The sequence below is a fragment of the Mytilus trossulus genome, chromosome 2 (assembly GCF_036588685.1).
Source record: "Mytilus trossulus isolate FHL-02 chromosome 2, PNRI_Mtr1.1.1.hap1, whole genome shotgun sequence".
Lineage (NCBI taxonomy): Eukaryota > Metazoa > Mollusca > Bivalvia > Mytilida > Mytilidae > Mytilus > Mytilus trossulus.
Genome location: NC_086374.1, coordinates 36,904,367 through 36,930,829, shown reverse-complemented (window position 1 = coordinate 36,930,829; position 26,463 = coordinate 36,904,367). Strand labels below are relative to the sequence as shown.

The window sequence follows — 26,463 nt, the reverse complement described above, 5'->3', positions numbered from 1 at the left end:
ATTCAGTTTAGAAAAAATCAATAAGGGTGCAGTGGCGGATCCATGGGGCCAGGGGTTGGAATTCCCTTTTTGATGATTTGAATCGGGACATGTATTAAGAACAACCCCTTTCTCTTGGGTTGCAACCCTTTTAAAAATTACCCGTCCCTGTGGTGGCGTCAATATCACTCGAACCTGCATTCTTTTACTATGTTATAGACAACATTCTATGGAACCACATTATGATACCCCCGTCACAACAACAAGGTTTCATACGACCAAAATTGTATACAGTCAATATAGTAGTGAATGCTTCTTTTATGAAATATGTACGAAATGAAAACAAGTGACCTTCACAGTTGCTTGAAGCGCCACTATTTTTCGAATTTCATACCACATTCATTAACTTACTTCATTCAACTGTACTTATAAATGAATGTTTTGGATGCAACTGATACAAATACATGGAAATGTCCCTTTTTTTTTATAAAAGCCTTTAATATAAATTCACTTTCTTTACAGTTGTATTGATTTAAGTTACTGTAACTGTCTTATTTATAAGTAAGGATGCAGTATTTTTTGCAAAGAAGCAATGCTATCCAAAAGAGTTCAAAGAATGAAAATGTATTTATAACTATAGGCCACAATAAAGGTCGTAAATAATGAGAAATGTTTGTACCATATACATACAGAATGTTTTAAAAGGATCCGATATGAAACATGTGGAACAATTCAAACAAACAAAAACTTACGTTACTAAAAACAAATATGAAGGACCTAAACCAATAAAAAAATACTAATTCACAGGCCTTTGAAGTTGACATGGCATGGGTATTTAAAGAAATTAACAGAGCTCTCTGCATGTGTATTTCATTATTTTTAAGGTTGCAATCATGAGAAAATATCAAAACTTTTTATGATAAACATAAAAAAAAGTGATTTTTTATAATTACTGACGAGACAATGGTTAAGTTTAAAACATCAAAACTGTGATGAAATACATATTTCAAATAATCACGTCTATAAAATAGAGAATGGAAATGGGGAATGTGTCAAAGAGACAACAACGCGACCAAATAAAAAAACAACAGCAGAAAGTCACCAACAAGTCTTCAATGTAGCGAGAAATTCCCGCACCCGGAGGCGTCCTTCAGCTGGCCCCTAAACAAATATATACTAGTTCGGTGATAATGAACGCCATACTAATTTCCAAATTGTACACAATAAACTAAAATTAAAATAATACAAGACTAACAAAGGCCAGAGGCTCCTGACTTGGGACAGGCGCAAAAATGCGGCGGGGTTAAACATGTTTGTGAGATCTCAACCCTCCCCTTATACCTCTAACCAATGTAGAAAAGTAAACGCATAACAATAAGCACTATAACCCTTTTGGAACAATACACAGATACAGTTGCAAACTTTCCAGAGGTGCTATCCAGCACTTTGATTTACAGAAGTCGGTTAAAATAATATAAAAAAAAACGTCGAGTAATTTAATCATTATTAAACCGAACACTGTGCATTAACTACCTCAGATGGATTACACAGTTCAAAATACTCTTACCTTAGGGGCGGACGCTGGATTATAAAAGGATTGGAATTCTGTAAAATTTAAAAACTAGTGTACAATGTAAATCTGAATTCAGTGTTTCACAGTGAAACCGGATAATTGTTTTTTTTGGTAATTTTTGTAAAATAAAATGTATTTTAGAATGTACCAGTGCCTTTTTTGGGATCAAATTTAATGAGGATCATTTTTTTTTTCAAAACAGCTTGAAGGGGACACTTATGCACATGTACATAGTATGTCCTTATTATCTACAAAGTTTCATGAAATTCTGTGGTGTGGTTTCAGAGGATTTGCAATGACAAGAACAGGACTGACTGACGGACAGACAGACGGACAGATCAAAATCATTATATTCTTTGCAACTTCGTTGCGTGGGGTATGATAAAAAATTCTATCTGATTAGGAATATTTGCTCTCTTACAGCATACCTTTGATAAATGGTGTACATTTTAGTGATATCCTATAAGGAAATATAACAGCATATATATCTTTCCATCCCATTTGTTGTTTCTGTTTATAACATGTATAATCATTTACCTTTTTCAGCTGCTTGGCTAGCTTTTGAAGCTGGTAAAAAATATTCTAATGACAAACAAGATAATGGTGATACTGATGAAGAATCAGACAAAAGAAGTAATTATAGACATTATTTAAATAGGGTTGCATTTCAGAGTTAACCCGACCTATTATATTTTAAACATTCTTCAACAATTTTGTACATTCCCATCAATTCAAAATCTCATTTACATGAAGGGCTACACTTGTCTGCCAAAAAAATATTTGCTAAGAAGATGAAATATTGTTAGATACACAATGAAGCTTTCTTCCTATGAGATTAAAGGATTGAAAGCCCCTTTGAAAATGGCTCTGATATTTAATAATTTTAGAAGAAATGTACATGGTTATACATCGTTTTTCATCCTTTTTATGGTATATAATGGATATATAGAGTAATAATTTTATATTGTCTTAAAATACAACATTTATTTGTATACAATTGTTAGATAAAGGTAGAATGTGTGACTTTGATGATTTTGTTGAATGGTTGTTCTTGTTATAGTGCTACTCATTAACTGTTTGAATAAAATATTCAGTTTAGGAAAAATCAATAAGGGTGCAGTGGCAGATCCATGGGGCTAGGTGTTGGAATCCCCTTTTTGATGATTTGAATCGGGACATGTATTTAGAACACCCCCTTTCTCTTGGGTTGCAACCCCTTTTAAAAATTATCCGTCCCTGTGGTGGCGTCAATATCACGCGAACCTGCATTCTTTTACTATGTTATAGACAACATTATATGGAACCACATTATAATTACCCCGTCACAACAACAAGGTTTCATACAACCAACATTGTATACAGTCAATATAGTAGTGAATGCTTCTTTCATGAAATGTATACGAAATGAAAAGAAGTGACCTTCACAGTTGCTTGAAGCGCCACTATTTTTCGAATTTGATACCACATACATTAACTTATTTAATTCAATTGTACTTATAAATGACTATTTTGGATGCAAATACAACTAATACAAATACTAGAATTTATAAGATTTGAGAAAATTAAGAGAAATAGAAAAAATCCTTATACATATGATATTAATTTTCAGCAAATTGTGGCATTGGAAGTATTTGTGATAGATGTGATCATTTCAAACATATTCTAGTTGGAGAAGACTATGTAAAAGTCTGTTGCAAGAGCTGTAGTGAGCACTTCGTTGCCGGAAATTACGAGGATGGAGATAAGACACAACCACACTGCGCATGCAAATACGACTGTAAGACTACACATGGTGTTTTTCATAAGTGTTACATGTCCTCTTTACCTTATCACTTTGCAAGCATTTACAAAATTTTAATCGAATTCTTGGCAAACTTGGTATTAACTTGGGATATAAAAAGAATGAATAAATGAGATATTCTAAAATGCTAGTTAGTTATATACCTTTCTTTCGTTTTAGCTAATCTCAACCAAAGCTCAGTATGCGACTCACTTTGTGTTCTTCTTTCATCTATGGTCCGGCGTCCGACGTTATTTGTTTCAAATGTTTTTATCTCGAAATTTCTGGACCAATTAGAATCCAAATAGCCACTCTTTATCTCAAGCAAGGACGTATATTAGTTATACGTCCTTGTCTCAAGAAATCTCTTAAAACATTATATGGCAAAAAATACAATATACGTGTGAGAAAAAAACCCATCATAGATAGCAGACTTAACATTTGCACGCCCAAACAAAATTTTCTTTATTTTTATTCTTTCTTTAGACATAAAAGGTGATTGTTGGAAGGGACTTGCCTGTTCAGCATGCGATAAAACTGTTGTTGGAAATATCAATGGAGTTCCAGTTTGTTGTGAAAACTGTGAAAAAAGTGGCATTAGGTATGGATTTGAAAGTCAATATAACACCTGTGACTGTCTTCACAATGGATAAAAGTAAAAGCAGAAAAATACTGAACCCCGATTCAAACCGGAAGGCTAATGTTTATGGAATTTAATGTATCTCATAATTTAAATGTGAATTAGAAAAAAATGTAAAATTTTATATAAACAAATGCTCATCGGAAACAATCAAACTATCTGACGAATATGTCTAGCAAATCATTTGATTGCAAAAATATACTTCAGAAAAAAGGCGATTATGACTGTTTTTATGTTATGTACATCATTATCTACTGGAGTATAGCATTGTGGAAACCCAGAGTCACCAATAATAATAATTTTTATTTTACTTGTATTTTTTTTATTATTGAATCAGAATTATTCCTATATATATTATATTAATGTGTACATATTTTTCTATTTTAGTTGTATGTGATATTTCTATTATACCCGTATTAAGTTGTATATGACCTTTCTGTTATACCATTATTTTAGTTGTATGTGATCTTTCTGTTATACCAGTATATTCTAGTTGTTCGATATGTTGTTTTCCATTATTTTATTTGTTTTTCCATTAAACTTGCTAGTATATATTATTTAAATAAAAATATACAACTGCATGTAGATATTTGAGGGTTACAAGAGCGCAATTATTTGTTTACATTTTACCGGCATGTTTTTTACCCCAAGATGGTACTCAGAATAGAATCCTATACGGCTTCTGATTGGTTGATACAGGATTGGAATTACATTTAATCGAGAGCTTATCCAATTAGGTTTAAAAATTGCCGAAAATCCTATTCACATTTTACGAAGTATAGAAAATATCTTCAATTTCTGCACGTCGGAGCCATTAAAAATATGCCTTTTTTATCAAGCGAAAAAAGTAGACGATCTTTTTCAACTGCATTTTAAGTCAATTTGAGCCGCATGACCCTATATATTTTTTTGGTTGTAATGCAACACTGGCATTTCTAGTAACAGGAACTGCCACCCGTTTTTCCCTAGTTTGTGTAGTCTTCGAGAAAAAAAATACGGAACACTAGTGGTACCCTATGGAAAATGCATTACGAATAATTGCGCTCTTGTAACCTATAGAGAAATGACACTTTTTTTTTAATAAAGCTTTGAAAAATATCAAAAATAGTCATTTTGCTCGGGGAAAATGTGAAACAGTGAGAAACGGGGTCAAATGGACTTTTCATCAACGTGAATTCATGCTATAGTCTGTTTCCTATTTGTATTTATTTCTATTTCTAAATCTAGGGTGGGCTCGAATGTCGACAATGTATGAAGAGAATGCAACGTTTTTGTGATATCTACTGTTTTTATCGGATAAAGCATGTATTTATCTTGAATTTGAAGGTAAATTTTGGGTTTTAACCATAATGACCGTGTCTCAGTTGCTGTTCTAGCAAAAAGCTAATTTCGTGAAAATTGGCCAAACGGGTCCCTCAGTAAATACCAACGATTTAGTTAAATGGCAAAGTAGAAAAAATAATCTTGGCATTGAAAATCGTAGTCCAAGAATAGTTTCTCTTGCCAAAGTAGTAATATTATCATATTTTCAACATTTGGAAAAACTATAGTCTGTTTCAAAAACGTGTTTTTTCAAGAAATGGTTTCATATATAGCCATTCTTCAAAATTCGATGTAGCTTTTCCATATCAGAACGGTTTTGTCGACAATATGATCAGTGCTGGATGACTTTCGAAAAATTAGGCCAATAAATTGACATTATCTTCATGTCTCTTTGACCAGTGCCGTATTTGGTGGAAAAATCAGGTCCAATTTTTGGCCTGATCGGCGGGCAAAAACTAATTCTCCAAATTCAGAGAGTGATCAGATAATGTTTTGAAGATGTGATATCATCTAGATAGACGCCAGCGCGACTTTTGGCGCGGGCGCTTAATTTTCAGAAATTTTTTTCACTACCGTATAGGTTACAAGAGCGCAATTATTTGTTTACATTTTACCGGCATGTTTTTTACCCCAAGATGGTACTCAGAATAGAATCCTATACGGCTGCTGATTGGTTGATACAGGATTGGAATTACATTTAATCGAGAGCTTATCCAATTAGGTTTAAAAATTGCCGAAAATCCTATTCACATTTTACGAAGTATAGAAAATATCTTCAATTTCTGCACGTCGGAGCCATTAAAAATATGCCTTTTTTATCAAGCGAAAAAAGTAGACGATCTTTTTCAACTGCATTTTAAGTCAATTTGAGCCGCATGACCCTATATTTTTTTTTGGTTGTAATGCAACACTGGCATTTCTAGTAACAGGAACTGCCACCCGTTTTTCCCTAGTTTGTGTAGTCTTCGAGAAAAAAAATACGGAACACTAGTGGTACCCTATGGAAAATGCATTACGAATAATTGCGCTCTTGTAACCTGAGAACCTACCCTGAGAGTACTCGCAGTTACTGACAGCTAGTTTAAAGCCAATAACAACTCATAAAATAACTCATGCATCTAAGGCTAAATTAGCAATCATTACACATTCAACATCCACTGAATTTAGTTTCAAAACGTCATAAACAGTCATAGAAAAAAACATGAACTTGTGCAAAGCCAAGATACAGGTATCTATAGATTTATGAATAAGCATATATGTGTGTATAAAAATAATATTACGTTTGCTTTTAGTTTTCATACAAAATCAATATTAATAGACTACCAATAAAACAATTTTCAAAGATGTAATTACAGTGTTTAATTAGTAACATTTAAGAATAAGTTTAATTTATTCGTAGGATTGATCAGTTTACAAGGATATTTCTAAATCTCGGGTACGGAAAACAACATCTCTGAAATATTGAGGATGTGCTATTCCGTTTGAAATAGTTTTCAACAGGTACAACCAAACTTCAAACCAAATCTTCATATCTATGGAAGAATTTAGTAAAGGTTTCAAAGAGTTTGTGGGAACGATATAGTTTATAAATACATTTGTAATACAGAGATTACTTTCATTAAAATCCAAAACGTCACAACAGACAAGGGCATAGGGAACAAGTTGCGATATATATAAACACCATAAGATGGAGCAAAATGAACTTCACCATCCAAAACTAAAGGCTCTAAGGAGCCTATGTTGCTCATCTGATATTTTTATTCACGATTGGTGTGTTTCAAAGATATATGTCAAAAACTGCATTTTCCCCTATGTTTTATTTTTAGCCATGTCTGCCATGTTGTTCAGCAAGTAGGGTAATCGGACATATTTTTTAAACTACATATCATAATGCTTATTGTGGCCAAGTTTGGTTAAATGTGTCTCTGTTGTTTCAGGAGAAGACGTTTGTAAAAGTTAACAATGACAGACGACAACGACGACGGACGCCAAGTGATGACAAAATCTCACTTGGCCTTTTTTAAACTAAATACCCGATAAATGATGATTGTTGCCAAGTTTGGTTATGTTGAACTTTGTAGATCTTACTTTTCTGAACATTTTTGCTGTTTACAGTTTATCTCTATCTATAATAATATTCAAGATAATAAGCAAAATACAAAATTTCCTTAAGTTTACTAATTCAATGGCAGCAACCCACCACGGCTGGTCTGATTCGTCTAAAGTTTTCAGGACATATAATTCTTATCCTAGTGAGCATGTTTACCCTTGACAAATTTGCTCTAAATGCTTTAGTTTCAGAGATATAAGCCAAAAACTGCATTTCACCCCTATGTTTTTATTTTTAGCCATGTAGGCCATGTTGGTTGGCAGACAAGGTCATCGGACACACATTTTTAAACAAGATTTTAATAGTGATTTTGACAAAGTTTGGTTAAATTTGTCTCAGTAGTTTCAGAGGAGAAAAATTTTATAAGACTACAAAAATTTGTAAAAAAAAATAATATAAACGACAATAACTCCTTAAGGGCTTTGATTGACCAATTTGGTCATGTTGACCTTTAAAGTTCTTACCTTGCTGGACATTTTTGCTGTTTACAGTTTATATCTATCTATAATAATATTCAAGATAATAAGCCAAAACTACAAAATTTCCTTAAAATTACTAATTCAATGGCAGCAACCCACCACGGCTTGTCTACCTGATGCTTTTTGTTATCTATTAATCATGTTTTTCTGTGTCTAATATGTTCTCCTATTTATTTGTATTGTAGTCCTGTAATATTATGTTGTCATTTCAATGTTATATTTAACTTTGCCATTAAAGTGCGAGGTTTGGCATGCCTTAAAACCAGGTTCAACCCACCACTTTTATTCCCCTTTAAAAGTGTCCTGTACCAAGTCAGGAAGATGGTCATTGTTATAATATTGTTCGTTTCTCGTTTGTGTTTTCTCTTATTTTTGAGATATTGAGATAAGATGTGGCACGTTACTTATCTATCCCAAATTCATGTATTTGGTTTTCATGTTACATTTGTTATTATCGTGGTGTTTTGTCTGATGATTGGTCTGTTTCTGTGTGTGTTGCGTTTCGGTGTTGTGTCGTTGTTCTCCTCTTATAATTAATGCGTTTCGCTCGGTTTTGGTTTGTTACCCCGATTTTGTTTTTTGTCCATGGATGTATGAGTTTTGAACAGCGGTATACTACTGTTGCCTTTATTTGTCTGATTCGTCTAAAATTTTCAGGACATTTAAATCTTATCCTGGAGAGCTTGTTTACTCGTGACAAATTTGCTCTAAACGCTTTAGTTTCAGAGATATAAGCCAAAAACTGCATTTTACCCTATGTTTTATTGATAGCCATGTATGTCATGTTGGTTGCCAGACAAGATCATCGGACATATTTTTTTCTTAAACAAGATACCCTAATTATGATTTTGACCAAGTTTGGTTAGATTTGTCTCAGTAGTGTCAGCGGAGAAGATTGTTGTAATTTTGTAAGACTACAAAAATTTGTAAAAAAAATACCATAAACGACAATGACTTCTTTTAAAAGGTGTCGATTGACCATTTTGGTCATGTTGACTTATTTGAAGATCTTACTTTGCTAAACATTATTGCTGTTTACAGTTTATCTCTATCTATAATAATATTCAAGATAGAAAACAAAAAATGTAAACATATCCTTAAAACTACAAATTCAGGGATAGCAAACAAACAACGGATTGTCAGATTTGTTTTAAAAGTCCCAGGCCGATAGCTCTTGACCTGATTAACAATTATATGCTTGTCAGATTTGCTCTAAATGCTTTGTTTTCAGAGATATAAGCCAAAATCTACAGTTTTCCCCTATGTTCTATTTTTAGCCATAGCGATCATCTTGGTTGTTTTGCCGGGTCATCGGACACATTTTGCAAACTAGATACCCAAATAATGATTGTGGCCAAGTTTGGTTAAATTTGGCCCATTAGTTTCAGAGTAAAAGATTTTTGTAAAAGTTAACGACGACGAAGGACGCCAAGTGATGAGAAAAGCTAACTTGTTTAAGGGCTATTTGAGCTAAAACATATAGCTAAGTCTTGGCAGTTTATAAAAACTGAGCTAAAAAATAATTAAGGTAACACATATGCTGCATCCGATCAGAGTTGTATTCCAGTAAAAATCCAATGTTCAATTATTCATAACACAAGATATATCAAGTTTGTCCTTGAGAATGTCCAAAGGTTGGTAGATAGTCATGTGGAAGTCCACTGCTACGTGAAAAGGATTCTTCTGTAAAAAAAAATAGCTTTCTTTTGGAATATATCATGTTTATAATATGATGTGTGTTGCGTTGACAAAGTGTTTGTGTGTGCTAGTGTATGTGGGAGAGCAATTCCAACATGATTCAGAGTTACTATGAAACATATTCCACTATACTAAAGGCTTATCAAACCTGATTACTAATTATATGTATACAGACATTAAAAGATCTGTTAAAATTTACTTACTTTATTTCTTGCATCAGAACAAATCATTGGATTATCCTTATTTTAAAATTTTTGAAAACATTGTTTTTTTTGCTGACATGAATTATCATTGATATGGTTATATTTATAAATTACCTGTTTACAAAATTTTGAACTTTTGAAATACTAAGGCGTTTCTACCTGAGGCATAGATTACCTTAGCTGTATTTGGCAAAACTTTTAGGAATTTTGGTCCTCAATGCTCTTCAACTTCGTACTTTATTTGGCCTTTTTAACTATTTTGGATTCGAGCGTCACTGATAAGTCTTTTGTAGACGAAACGCGCGTCTGGCGTATATACAACATTTAATCCTGGTATCTATTATGAGTTTATTATATAAAAATGAAAAGGAAGCTGTATTTATACAAACAAACATAATCAAAGGACAAACAATATCTTGTAAGAATTTCGAATCAAACAAAATTATATGCATAACCGAGCATTTTTCATAAAAGCTATAATTCAAGTTCAAATACTTTTCAGGACAATCATTCTGTATTATACTATCTAACGTTCAAACTATTATGGAGATTGTTTAAATGATAAGTGAGCTTTATAAAAAAAATCTCTTGAATTCGATTACAGCACATGATTTGTCTTACCTGAATCAATTTCATCTGAATTGTTATCTTCTAAACATATATTTCCAAGTAGGGGATACTGCCCCGAGGGACATAGTCTGTGACCAAAAAACGGCTGAAGTAAGATGTGAGTTTCTTTCAGTTCTCTTGACATCCTTTTCTTATAAACTGAAATCATGGATTGACATAGAACCATATAAAACAACAAAGATTTCATTGAGTACATATCAAATTATGCCTACTGAATATCGGACATATGATGCTCCAAAAATAAAGTTACCACAATCCCATCCTTATTTTCCTCGAATGAGTCCTATCGTGTTTTTACTTGCATGAGGAACACTACGAGTACCACATGTGGAACATGATCTGCTTAAATCATTCAGGACCAGCTGAGATCACTCCGATTTTATTTGGATTCGTGTTGCTCAGTCATTATGTTTCTATGTTGTGTTTTATAAACTGATATTTTAAGTTTATTTTTTCTTATTGAGCCATTGCCATGTAGTTTATTTTCGACTTACATTGCGTTTCAATGTTCCTTAGGTATCTTTCGTCGAATCATCATATAAGTTTATAATATGAATTAAAAAATAAAAAAAAACAGAAATTGTATTTTCCAACTCAATTATTCATTTATTTACTTAGGAATGATCTCACAACAATATATATAATTCAAACATAGAGCAAATAGCTTATGCAAATTAACAATGATATGTTCTAAAATGTGTGTGTCGAGGCTTATAATTAACGATTAATTAATGATTGCAAATATTTTTTTAAATAATGAAATAACAACGAGTATTATTTTTATGAGAATAATAAATTTTCTGTAAAACAATCTTTTGCTTGTAAAATTGCGTCCTTGCCGTTTGGAATTTTCCTCGGAGTTAAGTATTTTCGTGATATCTGTTTTTACTAGTATTCCCGTCAAAGAACAAATGCAGTTTCATGTCTGAATGTATAACTTACAACAAAGTCAAACTAATTAGCTATTTCCAGTTCATGAATTGACTTTTTAATGTGATTTGAAACTTGAACACGTACATTTGCAAAATTTTACAATTAAAACTCATTACTATTATCTTATTAACAGTAATACTGAATCACTTATACGATATCTTTTGATTTGGTATCAATACTTACTAGGTAAACTGCTTACATAGTAAACCAAAACAACAAGAAAAAGTATACGTATTACAGCTCCCATTAAACATAGATTCAAGAAAGTTTTGAATGGCTAAATCAATGACATTCAAGTTTAACGTTTTCTTTCAATAATATGAAAATTTCACTTCACTTCGATCAATGCGAACGAATCTGTGACATCAAACCTTCAGAATTTGGTTCCTCCTTTTTCATTTCACTGTAAACTATTTATTTGCATCAGTTATTTCTTAAACTAAATAGTTGTGGATAATTTTCGCTCTAAAAAATTTAATCTGTTTTAACAGATCAGCGATTAACATTGACATCCGACCGTTTGAATATGTAAATATAAAAAAAGAACATCTGGTATGATTGCAAAAGAGACAACTCTCCACAAGAGACCAAAATGACACATACATTATCAACTATAGGTCACCGTGCGGCCTTCAACAATGAGCATAGCCGATATCGCATAGTCAGCTATAAAAGGTCCCGAAATGACAATGTAAAACAATTAAAACGAAATAACTGACGGACTTATTTATGTAAAAAAAAATGAACGAAAAACAAATATGTAACACATAAACAAACGGCAACCACTGAATTACAGGTTCCTGACTTGGGTCATGCACATGCATACAGAATGTGGCGGGGTTAAGATGTAAGCGGGGTCGCAACTCTCCCTTAACCTGGGACAAAGGTATAACAGTACAACATAAGTTGCTTAGTTGAAAAACTAATTATAATTTTAAACTAAAGCCTTATACCCAAAAGGGATAGACGATATCGTACAACTCCAAAGACGCCCGTGGGAGTCATTTTTACCATGAATCTGGGAATTCACAAACCAAGTGTTTTTCACCTTTTTTCTTTAAAGTAAATAGCGAAAAATCAATCTATTATTTCATGTTGTTTCCAGTGGCGGCCTCTTATATTAACTTACAATGCTGCATGTTTTTACTCATTGTGGCAGGTCGTATGGTTCTGGATAACTATTTACTACCCCTTTAATCCTTCGCGGATAGCTGTTTTATTAGCAATGTTGTATAGTCTTATTATTTTCATTTTGGAACATAATGAAACATTCTAATACAAAGTAAAACAACAAAAAATACCAAACCCCAAATAGCATTAAAAATGAAAAGGTCATTATCAAATAGCAAAATTGACTACTTGACGCTTGATATCCTCGATGGACAAATTACCAGCCAGAAATTCCATCGAATCAGTGAAATAAATTTAAATTACAACCAAAGATGTATAGATATATTAAAAAGAAACATATGCGTTCATAGTATTTTTTTCTCTCTGGATTAACGTTTATCAAGAAAGCTCAGACGTTATTCGAAAGCCATGAATTTAAAATGTTTTGCAACCATAAATAACATGAGAGAGTAGCAAACGTTAACTTGGTTGATATGTCCATGAAGAGTTGGAAAGGAGAGGCGGTAAATACATAAGGGACATTCAGTTTTGTAAGTCCTAAATAACTTGACCTAACAAGCAAAGAAAAAGACCACAATATAAAAAACTGTAAACAAAACACAAGTTAAACTAAAGATTGAGTATTTATTGAAAAGGAAAACGCAAATACAAAACAAATCGTCCGTGAAAACACAATTTTGTAGATCTGATTTTGTATTTTTGGGATGAATTAAATGATTATTATTGCAGTAAAAAAATCAACTAGACAGAATAATTAAAATAACTTGCACTAGGACTTACAAATTAAAAAGTTTAAGGAATGTTATCAAATCATATACCAAAAAATACAAGATATGACTTAAGCATGTCAAAAAACTTAATGCAAAATACTTAGTACACGTTCATAAAACTCCCAACGGTTTCTATCTTTAATCATGTAGGTGTACTGCAACATATGTCAATAACATAATATATATTAAGTAACCTGTAAGTTCGTACACCTGCATGAAACGATTTGTAAAGTTCATAATCACAATTTTATTAATTTTTACTGTAGATCAGATATTGTAAGTGTAAATGAAACGTCCAAACGAATTTCAGGAGTGGCAGGGATTTGAGATTTACATTCTCTTTATATTTGGTAGACACAGCGTTTCTTGAGATCTTATCACTAGATACCAAACGTTCATCATAGATACCAGAACTAAATTTAGTATATACGCAAGACGCGCGTTTCGTCTACAAAAGACTCATCAGTGACGCTCGAATCCAAAAAAGTTAAAAAGTCCGAATAAAGTACGAAGTTGAAGAGCATCGAGGACCAAAATGCCTAAAAAGATTGCCTAATACAGCTAAGGTAATCTATGCCTGAGGTATAGAAAAGCCTTAGTTTTTCAAAAATTCAAAAATTCGTTACTGTAAATTTATAAATATTACCATATCAATGACAATTCATGTCAGCACAAAAAGTGCTGACTACTGGGTTTGTGATACCCTCGGGGAAATATATCTCCACCAGCAGTAGTATCGACCCAGTGGTTGTAAATAAACTCATCATAGATACCAGGACTAAATTTAGTTAAAAAGGCCAAATAAAGTACGAAGTTGAAGAGCATTGAAGACCAAAATGCCTACAAGTTTTGCCAAATACAGCTAAGGTAATCTATGCCTGAGGTAGAAAACTCTTATTTTTTCAAAAATTCAAAAACTTGTAAACAGTAAATTAATAAATATAACCATATCAATGACAATTCATGTCAGCACAAAAAGTGCTGACTTCTGGGCTTGAGATACCCTCGGGGAAATAAATTTCCACCAGCAGTGTCATCGACCCAGTGGTTGTAAATAAACTCATCATAGATACCAGGACTAAATTTAGTATATACGCCAGACGCGCGTTTCGTCTACATTAAAGACTCATCAGTGACGCCCGAATCCAAGAAGTTAAAAAGGCCAAATAAAGTACGAAGTTGAAGAGCATTGAGGACCAAAATTCCTTAAAGTTTTGCTTAATACAGCTAAGGTACTCTATGCCTGAGATAGAAAAGCCTTAGTTTTTAAAAAAATTCAAAAACTTGTTAACAGTAAATTTATAAATATAACCATATCAATGACAATTCATGTCAGCACAAAAAGTGTTGACTACTAAACGCGGCTCTATCGGTCAAGTTTGTTTCCACTTTCCCACAAAAAAATGCTCTTATCAAAATTTAAATGCTTAGATGCAACACGAAATCCTACACAAGGTTTGTGGTGTACGGAACTACATTTGGTATTCAAAAGGTCCAGTAATAATGTATACTGTTTTGTTGTCATATTGCAGATTTTTCTTTCTTAAGCATTAAATGTAAATTGTGTTAGAAACATGCTTAAACACTAAATGTCAAATGTCGTCACAAAGGCAGGTGAAACTGAGGTTTGTTTAAAGTCAAAGAAACAATTCCAAAACTTCAAAATCAACATTTTATTTGGATTTCAAAATCATACAGAATTTGTTAGAGAATTTTATTCGTCATATACAGAAATTGTATAAACTTCACAAGTATCATGTTTTCAAATTATGCATATAATCAAAGACATACCAAAAACATCTCAAGTTAAAGATGCTTCTTTGTTGTAATAAGTGAATTTGCCAAGTAAAGCTGCCGATTTTGAGTCAGTAATGACAAAAACGTAGTTTAAATCCATGAAAAATGCTGTATTAATAATAATTTATTTCTTTGCTCTAAAAGCATCACTATTTCTTACATTTAAACAAAAATAAATATAAATATAAATTATTTCACAAACTCTAGCAGATACTTTTATGGCTATAAGCAGAGTTAATTACATCGTAGTAGACGAGCAGTAATCTTGTTACCGTATAATTACTGACCAAAACAGAATCTAAACTTTTTACCAGAATTACAATGAAAATAACATTTACACTCTAACAATTTTATTCTTTTCTATATCTTTCTTCATAGAGGACTCTCAAATGAAAAACAAATCCAATTTGAAAGTCAATGCTGAAGTTGAAAAAGTCAGACATTTCCAAAATAAAAGTCTGGAATATCTTTGATGAATACGTAGGAGAGTGATATCATTTAAAAGATTTTACAAAAACGACAAATTACAGTTTTAAATGTACATTAATATAAATATGTTTCTAAACATATTGAGCTATTTATTACAAACAATTGGTGTTTTTTTTAAGAAAGAACAAATATGGATTAAATGGTAGTTATCAAAGATTAACTCTACTTATTGTTTTTAATATGAAAACATAAATGAGGCTTTGCATAATGCAAGCATTCCTATGAATACATCCAAAAAATGTATAATCAATGACATTGCTATATCAATGATATAAGCAGTCCGTTCTCAATGGAAAAACTCATATTTTAGATAATCTTTAAAGTTTAAAGAATAATTACCATGTATCATATAACACACACTTATGAGACAGATGATCTTTGTTCTTATGAAATAAACTTTTTAGAAAGATATGCAATACTGTACTAATATTGAACTTTGTGATGTTTCTATTATTGGTATGCTTTAACCGTGTTACAAAATGTTCTACAACAATCTTTTTCTAAAAAGTTTAATTAATCAATGTGTCACACAATTTCAAAATCCTTAAATATCAACATAATACATTGGTAAACTACAGCACTTACAAACACAATATGTTAAGGAATTGTTTAGCGGAATACTATAAAGTGTTACCGCCAGATAGTCATTTCAAATTAAGGGTATTAATATGACACCCTAAAAATATAGAGGTCATACCATGACGGATATTGCAACTATTCCCATATACATGACCATAATGACGACACCCCAAACTGCCCCATATACTACAGCAGAAGAACTAGTATTTTCACTTTTCAGAAATTCTGATTTAACATTATGAAATTCTGGAGTTTGTTTAATATGAACAGACGCAGAGTCTTCATCACTCTGCAAAATGTCCCAGAGTTCATCACCTAGTATAAATCCAGAATGTTTTATGTCCCGAATATCAGGAAGCCTTGAGGTCCCGAATATCTTGTTTTCTTCACCTATTTGAACTGTTATATAAGCTCTTGAGTACATCCCATTTTCTGGATTCAGACTTTTCTTGTCATAGTGAACCTGAAATTAAAAACAATCGTAGTTAGTATAGTGGTTAGAGTAAGTAGTTTAGAATGCAGCTCTTAGTTGGAGAGTATAATCATAATTAGGCCATAAGCATTGTGTAAATCCTATGAAACAAAGTTCAAAGACTGCAACAGTATGTTTTGATCTAAATGCCTTATGCCAAACTGTAGATTGCAGTGAAAGGTACCAAAGGAGATAATAATAATTATGAACAATGAAGTATGGAAGCAACGAAAATATGGAGTTATATTCCCAATTTGAAAGTAGGCTGAGAATAATACATGTCTTTACAACAAGAAAAAGTTAAAAGAAGTTAAAATAGATTTAAATGAGACACTTAATGGTCCAACCATAACGATATATAATAATGTACCTTCTTAATCACATATTCGTGGTCCATATACTGTCTGTATTTTATCACATCACTTCCTGCTTGTAGATCTAACTCCTTTATGGCTACCATGGCAACAAGTGCTCCTCGACCACAATCTGAAATTACATTAAATGGTTGAAGTTGCTGTCTTTCCTTTTTACTAATGACTAATGAATACTTACTCCTATCTAGCTTTAACTGAACCTATTTCTGTCTTACCATTGTTTTACAATTGTTTACACCTGTTCTAAGTCAGAAATCTGATGTACAATAGTTGTCATTTGTTGATGTGGTTCATAAGTGTTTCTCGTTTTTTAATATAGATTAGACTGTTGGTTTTCCTGTTGTAATGGTTTTATACTAGTTATTTTGGGGGCCTTTTACAGCTTACTGTTCGGTGTGGGCCAAAATCCGTGTATAAGACCGTACATTGACCTATAATGTTTACTTCTATAAGTTGTGACTTGGATGGAGAGTTGTCTCATTGGCTCTCATTCCACATCTTCATATATATATTGTAGAACTTTGGGTAAATTATTATCCCAGCAAATTACAGACTTGTCTTACAAGTTTATGTAGAACAAATACCCGGTAAAATAAAAAATACTTCATCATATTAATAAGAATTCACCACATAGTTTGAGCAAGGATTTGTATAGTTAGACTAACTATACAAATCCTTGGTTTGAGAAAGGATCTTCAAAGAATTTGTATGTCTGTTTTTTAACTTTTGTGTTGATTTTGTATGTGTTGGAACAGTTTGCACTAGTTTACAATGTTTTGTAATTTCTTTTAACAATTACATAATGCATTAATTACTAAACTCCCTAAACCTACCATGTTCTAATATAGTCCTTTCGTTCATACAAGACGGACAGTAAAAGTGGTAAGAATGGCATGCCTCGTATGATTTAGCTTTTATCTGTTCACATGGTACATCGGCCTGTCTCCTCTTCCGCCAGTTTGTCATTCCTTGTGACATTCCAGGCTGCATGTCGGGAAAGCCTTGTGGTTGTTGAAACTGTCCATTTTGTTGTTGTGGAAACTGTACATTGTTTGATAGTTGATTCTGTTGTCCAGAAGTCCACATTGATTGTCCATCATTCACAGGTTGTTGTTGGTTTAAGTTGAATGGTTGGGGTATCATATCCATATCGGCACCGGGAATCTGATTATTTGTATCCATGTTGGTTTGATTTGGCAAATTAGTGGCAGCTAAAGGAAGAACATGAAAACAATTGTTCATATAGCAAAAATAAGACTTTATACTAAAAATAATACTAATATTTAAGTGGTAAACAAACTTACGACAAGATAACTTTTCTATATTTTTGGTAGTGCTATACAACAGTGCTTGGTATCGTTTTAAGATGAAATTGGGTCGGCTGTACCGTTTTGTTTGTTCATTGAACATGGAATGATACTTTGTATGATATTGTCTCCAGTATCAATAATTATCGTTCCTTGATATCTACGTTTTGTCATCGTTACTACTTATACACTACTACCAAAGTATAATTGAAATATTTTGGTATCAAAAAAGAAATTTAACTTTCATTTATCAATCGGTAAAAATTTAAACCAAACCCATTATTAGTTTATACTTATAGCTTGCATTATTTATGCTAAAAAAATAAAGGAATTTTGTCAAGTTTAAACAATGCTTGAAATTTTGAATAGGTTTCATACCTTGTTTCCAAGCGGTTCCTGCTTGTACCCTTACAACTCCAACAAATCTGCCAACAGCTGACTTTAACCTTGATAACGTATTGCCCATTGCCTTCATGATAGATGGTAAATTTTTCTTCAGCATTTTATTACTGTGAACAACATGAGCTCGTATTCCATTAAATGCTGGGTCACTCATTGTTTCTGAAATCTGACCAGCGGCTTGATCTGCCATGTCTTCTACAGCATTGATGTCGATCTTTGTATTCATAGATGCTAAGTTCTGTTCTATTTTGGGTAATAATTCTGGTAATTTATTCACAGCTTGACCAAGATTTTGTTGGAATACTTTCATTCCTTTTTTCATTTTTTCGATTATTTCTTCCCCTTTAGGTTTTAATTCTGCTGGAACATCTTTCATTATATTTTTTTCTGCAGTTTCTTTAATTTCTCGTATTTCCTCTTGAACAACAGTTGGGGTGCTTAAAAAGTCCACTCCAGGTATTTCTTTTTTATCAAATTCGTCTTTAATTTTTTGTAAATCTTCTGATGACAGTTGACATTGCTTTCCTCTACAATATATTAAACACTTACACATATTTTTAAGACATTGTTCTTTGAACTTTGGCAACTGCGATATTGTATGTGTTTGACCAACTGTTTTGTTACATTATATTTCGATGGTGTAGGTTGTGTATGTAATAGAACTGTGACGCAACAGATAACAATTACATATTATTTGAATTTTTCATTGACAATTAGGAAAACGTTCGCAAAGCATCGTACTGTTTTTAAGTGAGAACTAAAAATAACAGAAATGAAATACACATTAATTCATTAATTATTTTTGATATACAGATGTTACTAAAAAATTGTAAAGGTTTTACCTATTTTCACATTTCTTGACCACACACTGTTTGCAAGCCTTGGCTGTAGACGAAACATTTAGTAGACATGACTTATGACGATTGACCAACTCGTTCCTTTCAAATTGGATTTTGTCGGTTTCTTCAGTTAGTTTCTCAAGTAGCCTCGCTTTCACTGCCACATTCAATACTAAAATAATAATAATATATTAGTATATGGTTTTATCGAACATAATTTAAAGTCAAGACAAAAAAAAAAACTCAAATCTTAATATCAAATTGAATTGATATTCAGATTTGCAAATTTTAATTTTCGTTAATTATTTTCAAAAAATATATTTTATATTTGACACAAGTCCATCGTTATCAAATGTATTTATATACCAAACGTCAATGAGCAACCAGCAAGCACGAACGTGTGTGTTAGACAGAGTACCCATGTCTTTGATTATTCACGTAACACTCATGTTGTTGTTTTTTAATTTTGAACTATGAAACGTACCCTAATAATTATATTAAGTTGTCCAAAATTCATTCACGTTTGTCATATGCAAAACGAAACGTATATTTACTTACATACAAGTTCTTTGGGCTTTAATTCGTCGAGATGGACTTCAGAATGACAATATGAAATGCACAGGAAAAATGATAACACCAACACAAGATTCATTTTCTACAAAAGCAAACAATAGTTATATATCAAATCATTAAAGTGTTATCTACTGTTATTCACTGACAGCAGAAATCATAGAACACTGAAATAAGTACGAAATTCATTGATCAAATATTCAAGTTTCGTTTTCGATGCCAGGTCCAAAGACAGATTCACATACTATTTGTAATCTGCATACCATTTCTGTTAAATACTTTCATAGTTAAAATTCATAATAAATACCATCTTAGAATTTTTGATACAAGAAAAAATAATGAAAAAGAGGAATACAATGGTTATAACAAAATCGGACATTTTTACTATATATAATGTACAAATTTATGATAAGCATACCTACCTTAGTTATTAGTGATGATAAAATTAAACGCTCTCCTCCATGGCTCATTTAGATATAATGAGGAAAATATAACTAATAAAACCAAAATTGGAAAACTTTTGAGAAATAAACAAGTAAACAAATCTAAATCCTTTTTGAATCTGTATAGAGTTTAACTACATGGTACGATATTGGAAATCCTATTTTGACTTCCTAGAGCAAATGATTGATTACGGAAGGCGATCAAATGTTGTATGGTCTATGGGTGATAGGTATAATGAAGTTGTAGATGTGTTGTCCTCGGGCCATCATAGATTTTGTCCTTAGATGTGTTATAAACATGCATCTTTTCTTATTGATTGATATATTTATAGCCGAATGTTTGTTATGTAGATTTATTATAGCTTTCCGAATTAAAAACATGAAAGAATTCCCTACAAACAGAGTTACATTGTTTTGAAGGGTTCTAAAGTAAAAATACTTGTATTATAATGATATTGATGATCGCTACTTCTCTTGAGAACTTCACTTACGGGAAAATAAAAAAAAATAAAATCTTTATGCTTTTAAATTAGTTTCTTGTGCTAGTCACATATAATGGAACTATTCCAGTCCTATTGGAATTATATGATTCTAAAATTTTATAAATTATATAAACCATAATTAATTACTTTTATTTTCAATAGATAAACAATGTACAGTGTATCATAAGCCTATTTGGCTATCTGGAAATTACTTGTAATGGGTATATTTGAATGTTATTGTTTGTTATAGTTCAGGTTGCACATTAATATTTAAATATTCATTCATGCATTCATATAAACCATTTATTCATTTACGTTCGAAAATATGCGAAGTTCAAACATTAAATGACACAATTATTGTTGTCGGTCGTTATTTGCATGTAAACATGTAATATTACAAGGTATGTCTAGAGGTAGTTCGCAGGTTTGGTTAACGGAAATATGTTTGCTATATAGTTTTTATCTGTAAAATAATTATTAATAAATTCATTCAGAAACATATATTTGTATTATTGTATAACTTACTAAGGAATTGTTTTACGAAAACAGATTGCTCTTCTTCTTCGATTCTTAAAGAATACAAGACAAATTGATAAGAGTAGGAAACACATGTAATTGAATTTTATAACATGTTGCTCTGAAAAGATATGCCTTATTCCCATATTTTGTTAGGAAAATTAGTATTATGTGACAAGAATGAAAGCTAACTGGTTGCATTTTGATATGTATAAAATACCATAAACAAGTTGCATGTATAAAATACCATAAACAAGTTGCATGTCATATAAAATACTATAAACAAGTTGCATGTATAAAATACCATAAACAAGTTGCATGTCATATAAAATACTATAAACAAGTTGCATATTTTGAAGTTGCATATTTTGGGGTGTTATTTTAGAGGTAAATATGTGATAACAAGTATAGCATGTAATAAGCTAGATAGGAACTTAGTTTTCACAATAAAAAATAAACAAACCAATAAGAGTGTATTTATTATATTTATTGAAATAACATCCGCTGGAATAGCTGTTGACAGGCATCGAAAAAAACTACAGAGGCCAAATTCGAATGAGTTTAAATTGAGACGAGGTGCTAGGATGTCCAAGTGTTTAAAAATATGAACAAGGTACAATATTAGAATGTGTTATCTATACGATTTAAAAAATCCAGACAAAGTTTAGTAGCACGAATCGAGTGACGTTACGCTCAATGTTGATGACGTTTTCTGATTTCATGTATCTCTGACCAATAATCGGCTTAAAAATAAGAAAAATACCGGGAATATCAAATGTTTTTTGTGTTTAAATCTTCGGAGCACTTAAAACATTATTTTTACGGTGGCTTATTAGTTTTTATTAACTTTTGTCAATAAGCTTTCCAAAAACAAACGAGACAAATCATATGTTTTTGCGTGTAGACGGGTAACATACTAATATTGTTTTTGAGGGTTCCTCCTAATTTCGGATACCCACAAGTAAAAAAAATTATAAAAAATGTATACCATTTGGAAGAGGAACGTTAGGGCTTTGTGATGTCATACTTTTATAACGCAATTGACACAATTTTCGAATCGAGTAGACCTTGGAAAAAGCCATTTCAGCTTGTAGACACTGAAGGAAAAATAGAAGCCCTTTGCGGCATAACAGGTGATAATCGATCGACAGCGAGATTATTTTTCATCAAAGTCTTTATTAATTATCATTACGTAAAACAAACTTGGAAAATGCTTTAAAAACATTGATTCCCAATTTAAAAGAACGAATTCACTGAGAACTTCGACATCCAAATTCAAATTAAAGCCCCTAAAACACTGTCACAACGACGTTTAAAAAAACATGCTCTACTTGAAATTCTCAATACCGAGTAAAAATATGTAAAGCATGATATCTAGTCAGAAAATACTACATGTCTGGTAATCTAGAACATCTGAACGGCATTTATTCATATCGCAGTCTCTTTTTTAAGCATTACATAAAATCATATTTTGCATATGAGTCCCCACAGGGCTCCCGTCACAAAACTTTTTACTTACGTTTAACGTTAGTAATTTCGATGGTTTTTAAAGAAAACGAAGAAAAACGGGATTGTGCATTTTAAAACGGAGAAATGAAGCCAATAAGATAAATTCCTAATAAAAAAAGAAACGGTAGTATGCATTCGTTTATATTTTTGTCAATTTATTTCGATTACTAATGCGTTGGAAGGGTGTCTACCAAAATGTCACAAAATTGGCATCTTCAATTTTTTTCTAAAATACTAAAAACAAGTTGTTACAAATCTTTAGAAATAAGTGAAAACTGTATAATTACCAAATAATAAAAAAAAAAAACACAAAAAGAAATTATTTTGTAACCAGGTTGTTTTGGTCGTATATTAAAATTGTATACGTTTTTTTCTTTTTGTGTAATATAAGATAAGATAAGATAAGAATATTATTAAACAATCAAGAACCCATAAAGGGCATCATTTTACAACACAATATGATTGGAAAAAGCAAAACAGAAAACTAATACCAAACAATAACGTTATGGACAGGATCAGAGCCTAACACAACATAAGAATAATGTATAACCCTGCAATACAAATTTAAACAAATAATCAGTACAAAGAAAGATAACTCTATTCAATATAGGTGACATAAGTCTCTGGTTTACATTTTGCTATTTACAAGTAGAACATCATACAAAAGACAGAAATCATCAGCACAGTTAATGGTTTGATTGACAGTTTATTTTCTCCATTGCAGAACGTTGTTGAACATGTGCATTCTCCATAACCTAGTTTGTTGTCACACGTGTCAGTGGCAGTTGTCAAACACATCCTCTGAACTTCCGACCATACTAAAAAAAGAAAGAAAACATAATTATTTTTTTGTTTTAATTAATTAGTTAATCGTATGTTCAATTTTAAAAAACAGTTCTTTATATTTGAGGACAGTTCTAACGCATATTCCCCATCTTCCTTTATTCGTAAAAAATACTGTTTCTTCGTAACCTTGCTAGTAATTTGTTCACTTTTGACTAAAATGATACGACATATTTTTATTTCAATCCTTTCCAAAACTAAGGGAAAACAAAAAAAATCTAAAGTCAAAAGCTCGTGCTGTGCAAGTTCAAATTGAATACATGATGTTGCTCGTGTGGGCTAAAAACACAATTTGATAGTAAGAAATAGAGCTAGATGGCCGTGGTACTAATGTGTTTCTAAGATTTGAACGCTTATTATATTCAATACATTAAGAATACCGAAGAAGAAAAAAGAAATAATAAGTTAAGAGAATATACAGGCACATTTTTCTAAGCTTTTAAACATTTTACCACACATGTACATAACGGCATTCAGAATAACAGAAATGTATACCGGGTATTCCGTTTAGAGAACATACGATTAACACTTGGACATCCTGGCACCTCGTCTCATTTTAAACTCATTCGAATTTGTTTTACATTGTCTTATCGGGGCCTTTTATAGCTGACTATATGCGGTATGGGCTTTGCTCATTGTTGAAGGCCGTACGATGACCTATAAATGTTAATGTTTGTGTCATTTTGGACTTTTGTGGATAGTTGTCTCATTGGCAATCATACCACATCTTCTTTTTTATATACTTACTTGTCCCTAAAGATTTAAACGTTTTACTACATCCCATACACCCAGATGCTGTCTTCAGATTATCCTGTAGAGTTTCCTCATTTATACTTTCTCCACAACCAGCATCAGCGCTTGTACATACCCAACAATCAATAGCAAACGCTAGAAAATATTTGAAAAAAACAGCATTGTTACTACCAAAAATATAATTTAAAAGTTAAAAGAAACGATAAAATAATTAAAAAAATGATACATTTATCATCGTGATCGTCCAAAAGAAGAAAATATACAGCGATTTCAGTATATTTGTTCTCATCTTCGCTAACCAGGGGTTACGGTCCACTCCCCTCCTCTCCGCCCAGGGTACTTCGGTAAAGTTCGTATCTTTCAAAATATCGAAAAAAGATGTCATATGGTACTTCTAAAACAAGCCACACAATTTAGTGGTTATGTTTTTTTGGGGTTTTTTTTCCGTTTCTCCAATACTCAATTTGATAGTCAAGATTCTATATTTAGATTATTTAAGCTTTTCAAAATTCAAAAATCTTATCTAGTTCTAAGATAAGTTTTAGTATACAAAGATTCATTGGGCCAAGAGAACAGTATCAGTACAAATAAGAGAAAAGAAAGCAAGTATAAAAAATAGGACAAAGTTAGAGAATACAAATTTCTTACCGTTACCAACCAGTGAAATGAAAACCACACAAGTTACGATGGATGTGTAGAGTTGCATAGTTTTATTTTATCACTGAATATATTCCTGATAATATCTACGCCATGTTTGAAAGACCAAAAAGTGGGTTTATACATGAATCAGTATGTCTGTATACTTGTTTTGCACACCTTTAAATTATTGAACTTTGATTTCAAGTTTAACAATAATCTAACAAACAGTAAACTTTGCTTCACTTTCGTGCATTATACAAACCTATAGACCGTATAAAGCTTCATTGTTAATAGCTATTGATTGTCTGGTATTTAACTCAAATCTATTAATCTTTAATCTACAATGATTGTTTCCTAAAACTGGTAATTTAATATTATTCATATTGATGGTGCTTTAAAATTATTTAGTACAATGAAAGAATTTGATGTTTAAGAAAGTAAAATTATTCTAAAAGTCTAAGTTGTAACAATAAACTCTCGGGAGGTGTAAAATAATATAGAATGTCATATTATGTGGCTCATTCATACAACGGTTTAACTCTTTCAAGAGGAAGACATCTTCAGTTTCGACCTTTTGAATCTATATCTTAGGGTTTTTGGACTAGAGCCGGTCTTGAGAGGGGGATTTTTCTCCCTTTTTAATGAACAAGTGTTTGAAGTAAAGCCTCAATTCGTATTCATATATATGTGGTTTTGAATAATAATGTTCCAAGAACAAAATTATAATTTAAATCTATTGATGTAAGCTAGCTCCCTTCCAATTTTTATATACTCAAATTTTACGTTTGGATCATTTAAATGTATTGTACTTCATATCAGTTTATACAAAAGGGGGAAATTTTCCAGTATTTAGCATATAGATCAACTTTCTTTTAACCTTACTACGAGATGCCGGTTCCAATCATATATCCCAGAGAACGTTTATCAAAGTGCTTGTTAGCATTAAATGGTAAAGATTGCTTTAATTTATCAATATGAAGTAAAATTAAATATTAAGAAATAAAGCATTGGTTGTTTTTGATCCAACTACCATTGTGGACAAAAAAAGATAACTCCAATTTGCAAAGCAGACTTAAAAATATCTTTAGAAATGGAGGGAACAGGCAATTTCTTGTGTAGAAAATGGTGGATTGACCTGGCTTTATAGCTAGCTAAACCTGATTCCTTATCACCAGATACAATTTTAATAGCAGAAAAACA

The 26,463-nt window shown here is 31.7% G+C and overlaps 2 protein-coding genes and 1 long non-coding RNA gene across 3 annotated transcripts; 1 reads left to right on the top strand and 2 right to left on the bottom strand.

The window, feature by feature from the left end:
- Positions 1 to 2,096: 2,096 nt before the first annotated feature.
- LOC134705096 (uncharacterized) lies at positions 2,097 to 4,554 on the top strand. Its single transcript, XR_010105476.1, has 3 exons — positions 2,097 to 2,185; positions 3,162 to 3,329; positions 3,819 to 4,554. It is a non-coding gene; the product is annotated as an uncharacterized LOC134705096 (long non-coding RNA).
- Positions 4,555 to 14,907: 10,353 nt separating this feature from the next.
- On the bottom strand, positions 14,908 to 20,733 carry LOC134707122 (uncharacterized). Its single transcript, XM_063566655.1, has 7 exons — positions 20,501 to 20,733; positions 20,067 to 20,163; positions 19,512 to 19,680; positions 18,646 to 19,196; positions 17,794 to 18,171; positions 16,957 to 17,072; positions 14,908 to 16,577 (listed from the first exon to the last, which is right to left on the bottom strand). Exons 1-7 carry the CDS (start codon positions 20,546 to 20,548, stop codon positions 16,227 to 16,229), a joined length of 1,710 nt encoding a protein of 569 aa, XP_063422725.1. The 5' UTR covers positions 20,549 to 20,733; the 3' UTR covers positions 14,908 to 16,226.
- Positions 20,734 to 23,572: 2,839 nt separating this feature from the next.
- Positions 23,573 to 25,519, bottom strand: LOC134707121 (uncharacterized). The gene is made up of 3 exons (XM_063566654.1): positions 25,273 to 25,519; positions 24,619 to 24,759; positions 23,573 to 23,846 (listed from the first exon to the last, which is right to left on the bottom strand). The coding sequence occupies exons 1-3, from the start codon at positions 25,328 to 25,330 to the stop codon at positions 23,671 to 23,673; spliced, it is 375 nt and encodes a 124-aa protein (XP_063422724.1). The 5' UTR covers positions 25,331 to 25,519; the 3' UTR covers positions 23,573 to 23,670.
- Between the last annotated feature and the right edge of the window lie 944 nt (positions 25,520 to 26,463).

Excerpts from the sequence above, each read along its gene's own strand:
- LOC134707122 (XM_063566655.1), bottom strand. The coding sequence starts at position 20,548 with ATGAGCCATGGAGGAGAGCGTTTAATTTTATCATCACTAATAACTAAG. Across the intron at positions 20,164-20,500 it reads TATCATCACTAATAACTAAG|AAAATGAATCTTGTGTTGGT; the intron begins GTAGGTATGCTT and ends TTGCTTTTGTAG. Across the intron at positions 17,073-17,793 it reads AAGGACTATATTAGAACATG|ATTGTGGTCGAGGAGCACTT; the intron begins GTAGGTTTAGGG and ends ATGTAATTTCAG.
- LOC134707121 (XM_063566654.1), bottom strand. The coding sequence starts at position 25,330 with ATGCAACTCTACACATCCATCGTAACTTGTGTGGTTTTCATTTCACTG. Across the intron at positions 24,760-25,272 it reads CATTTCACTGGTTGGTAACG|CGTTTGCTATTGATTGTTGG; the intron begins GTAAGAAATTTG and ends AATATTTTCTAG. Across the intron at positions 23,847-24,618 it reads GTTTAAATCTTTAGGGACAA|TATGGTCGGAAGTTCAGAGG; the intron begins GTAAGTATATAA and ends TTCTTTTTTTAG.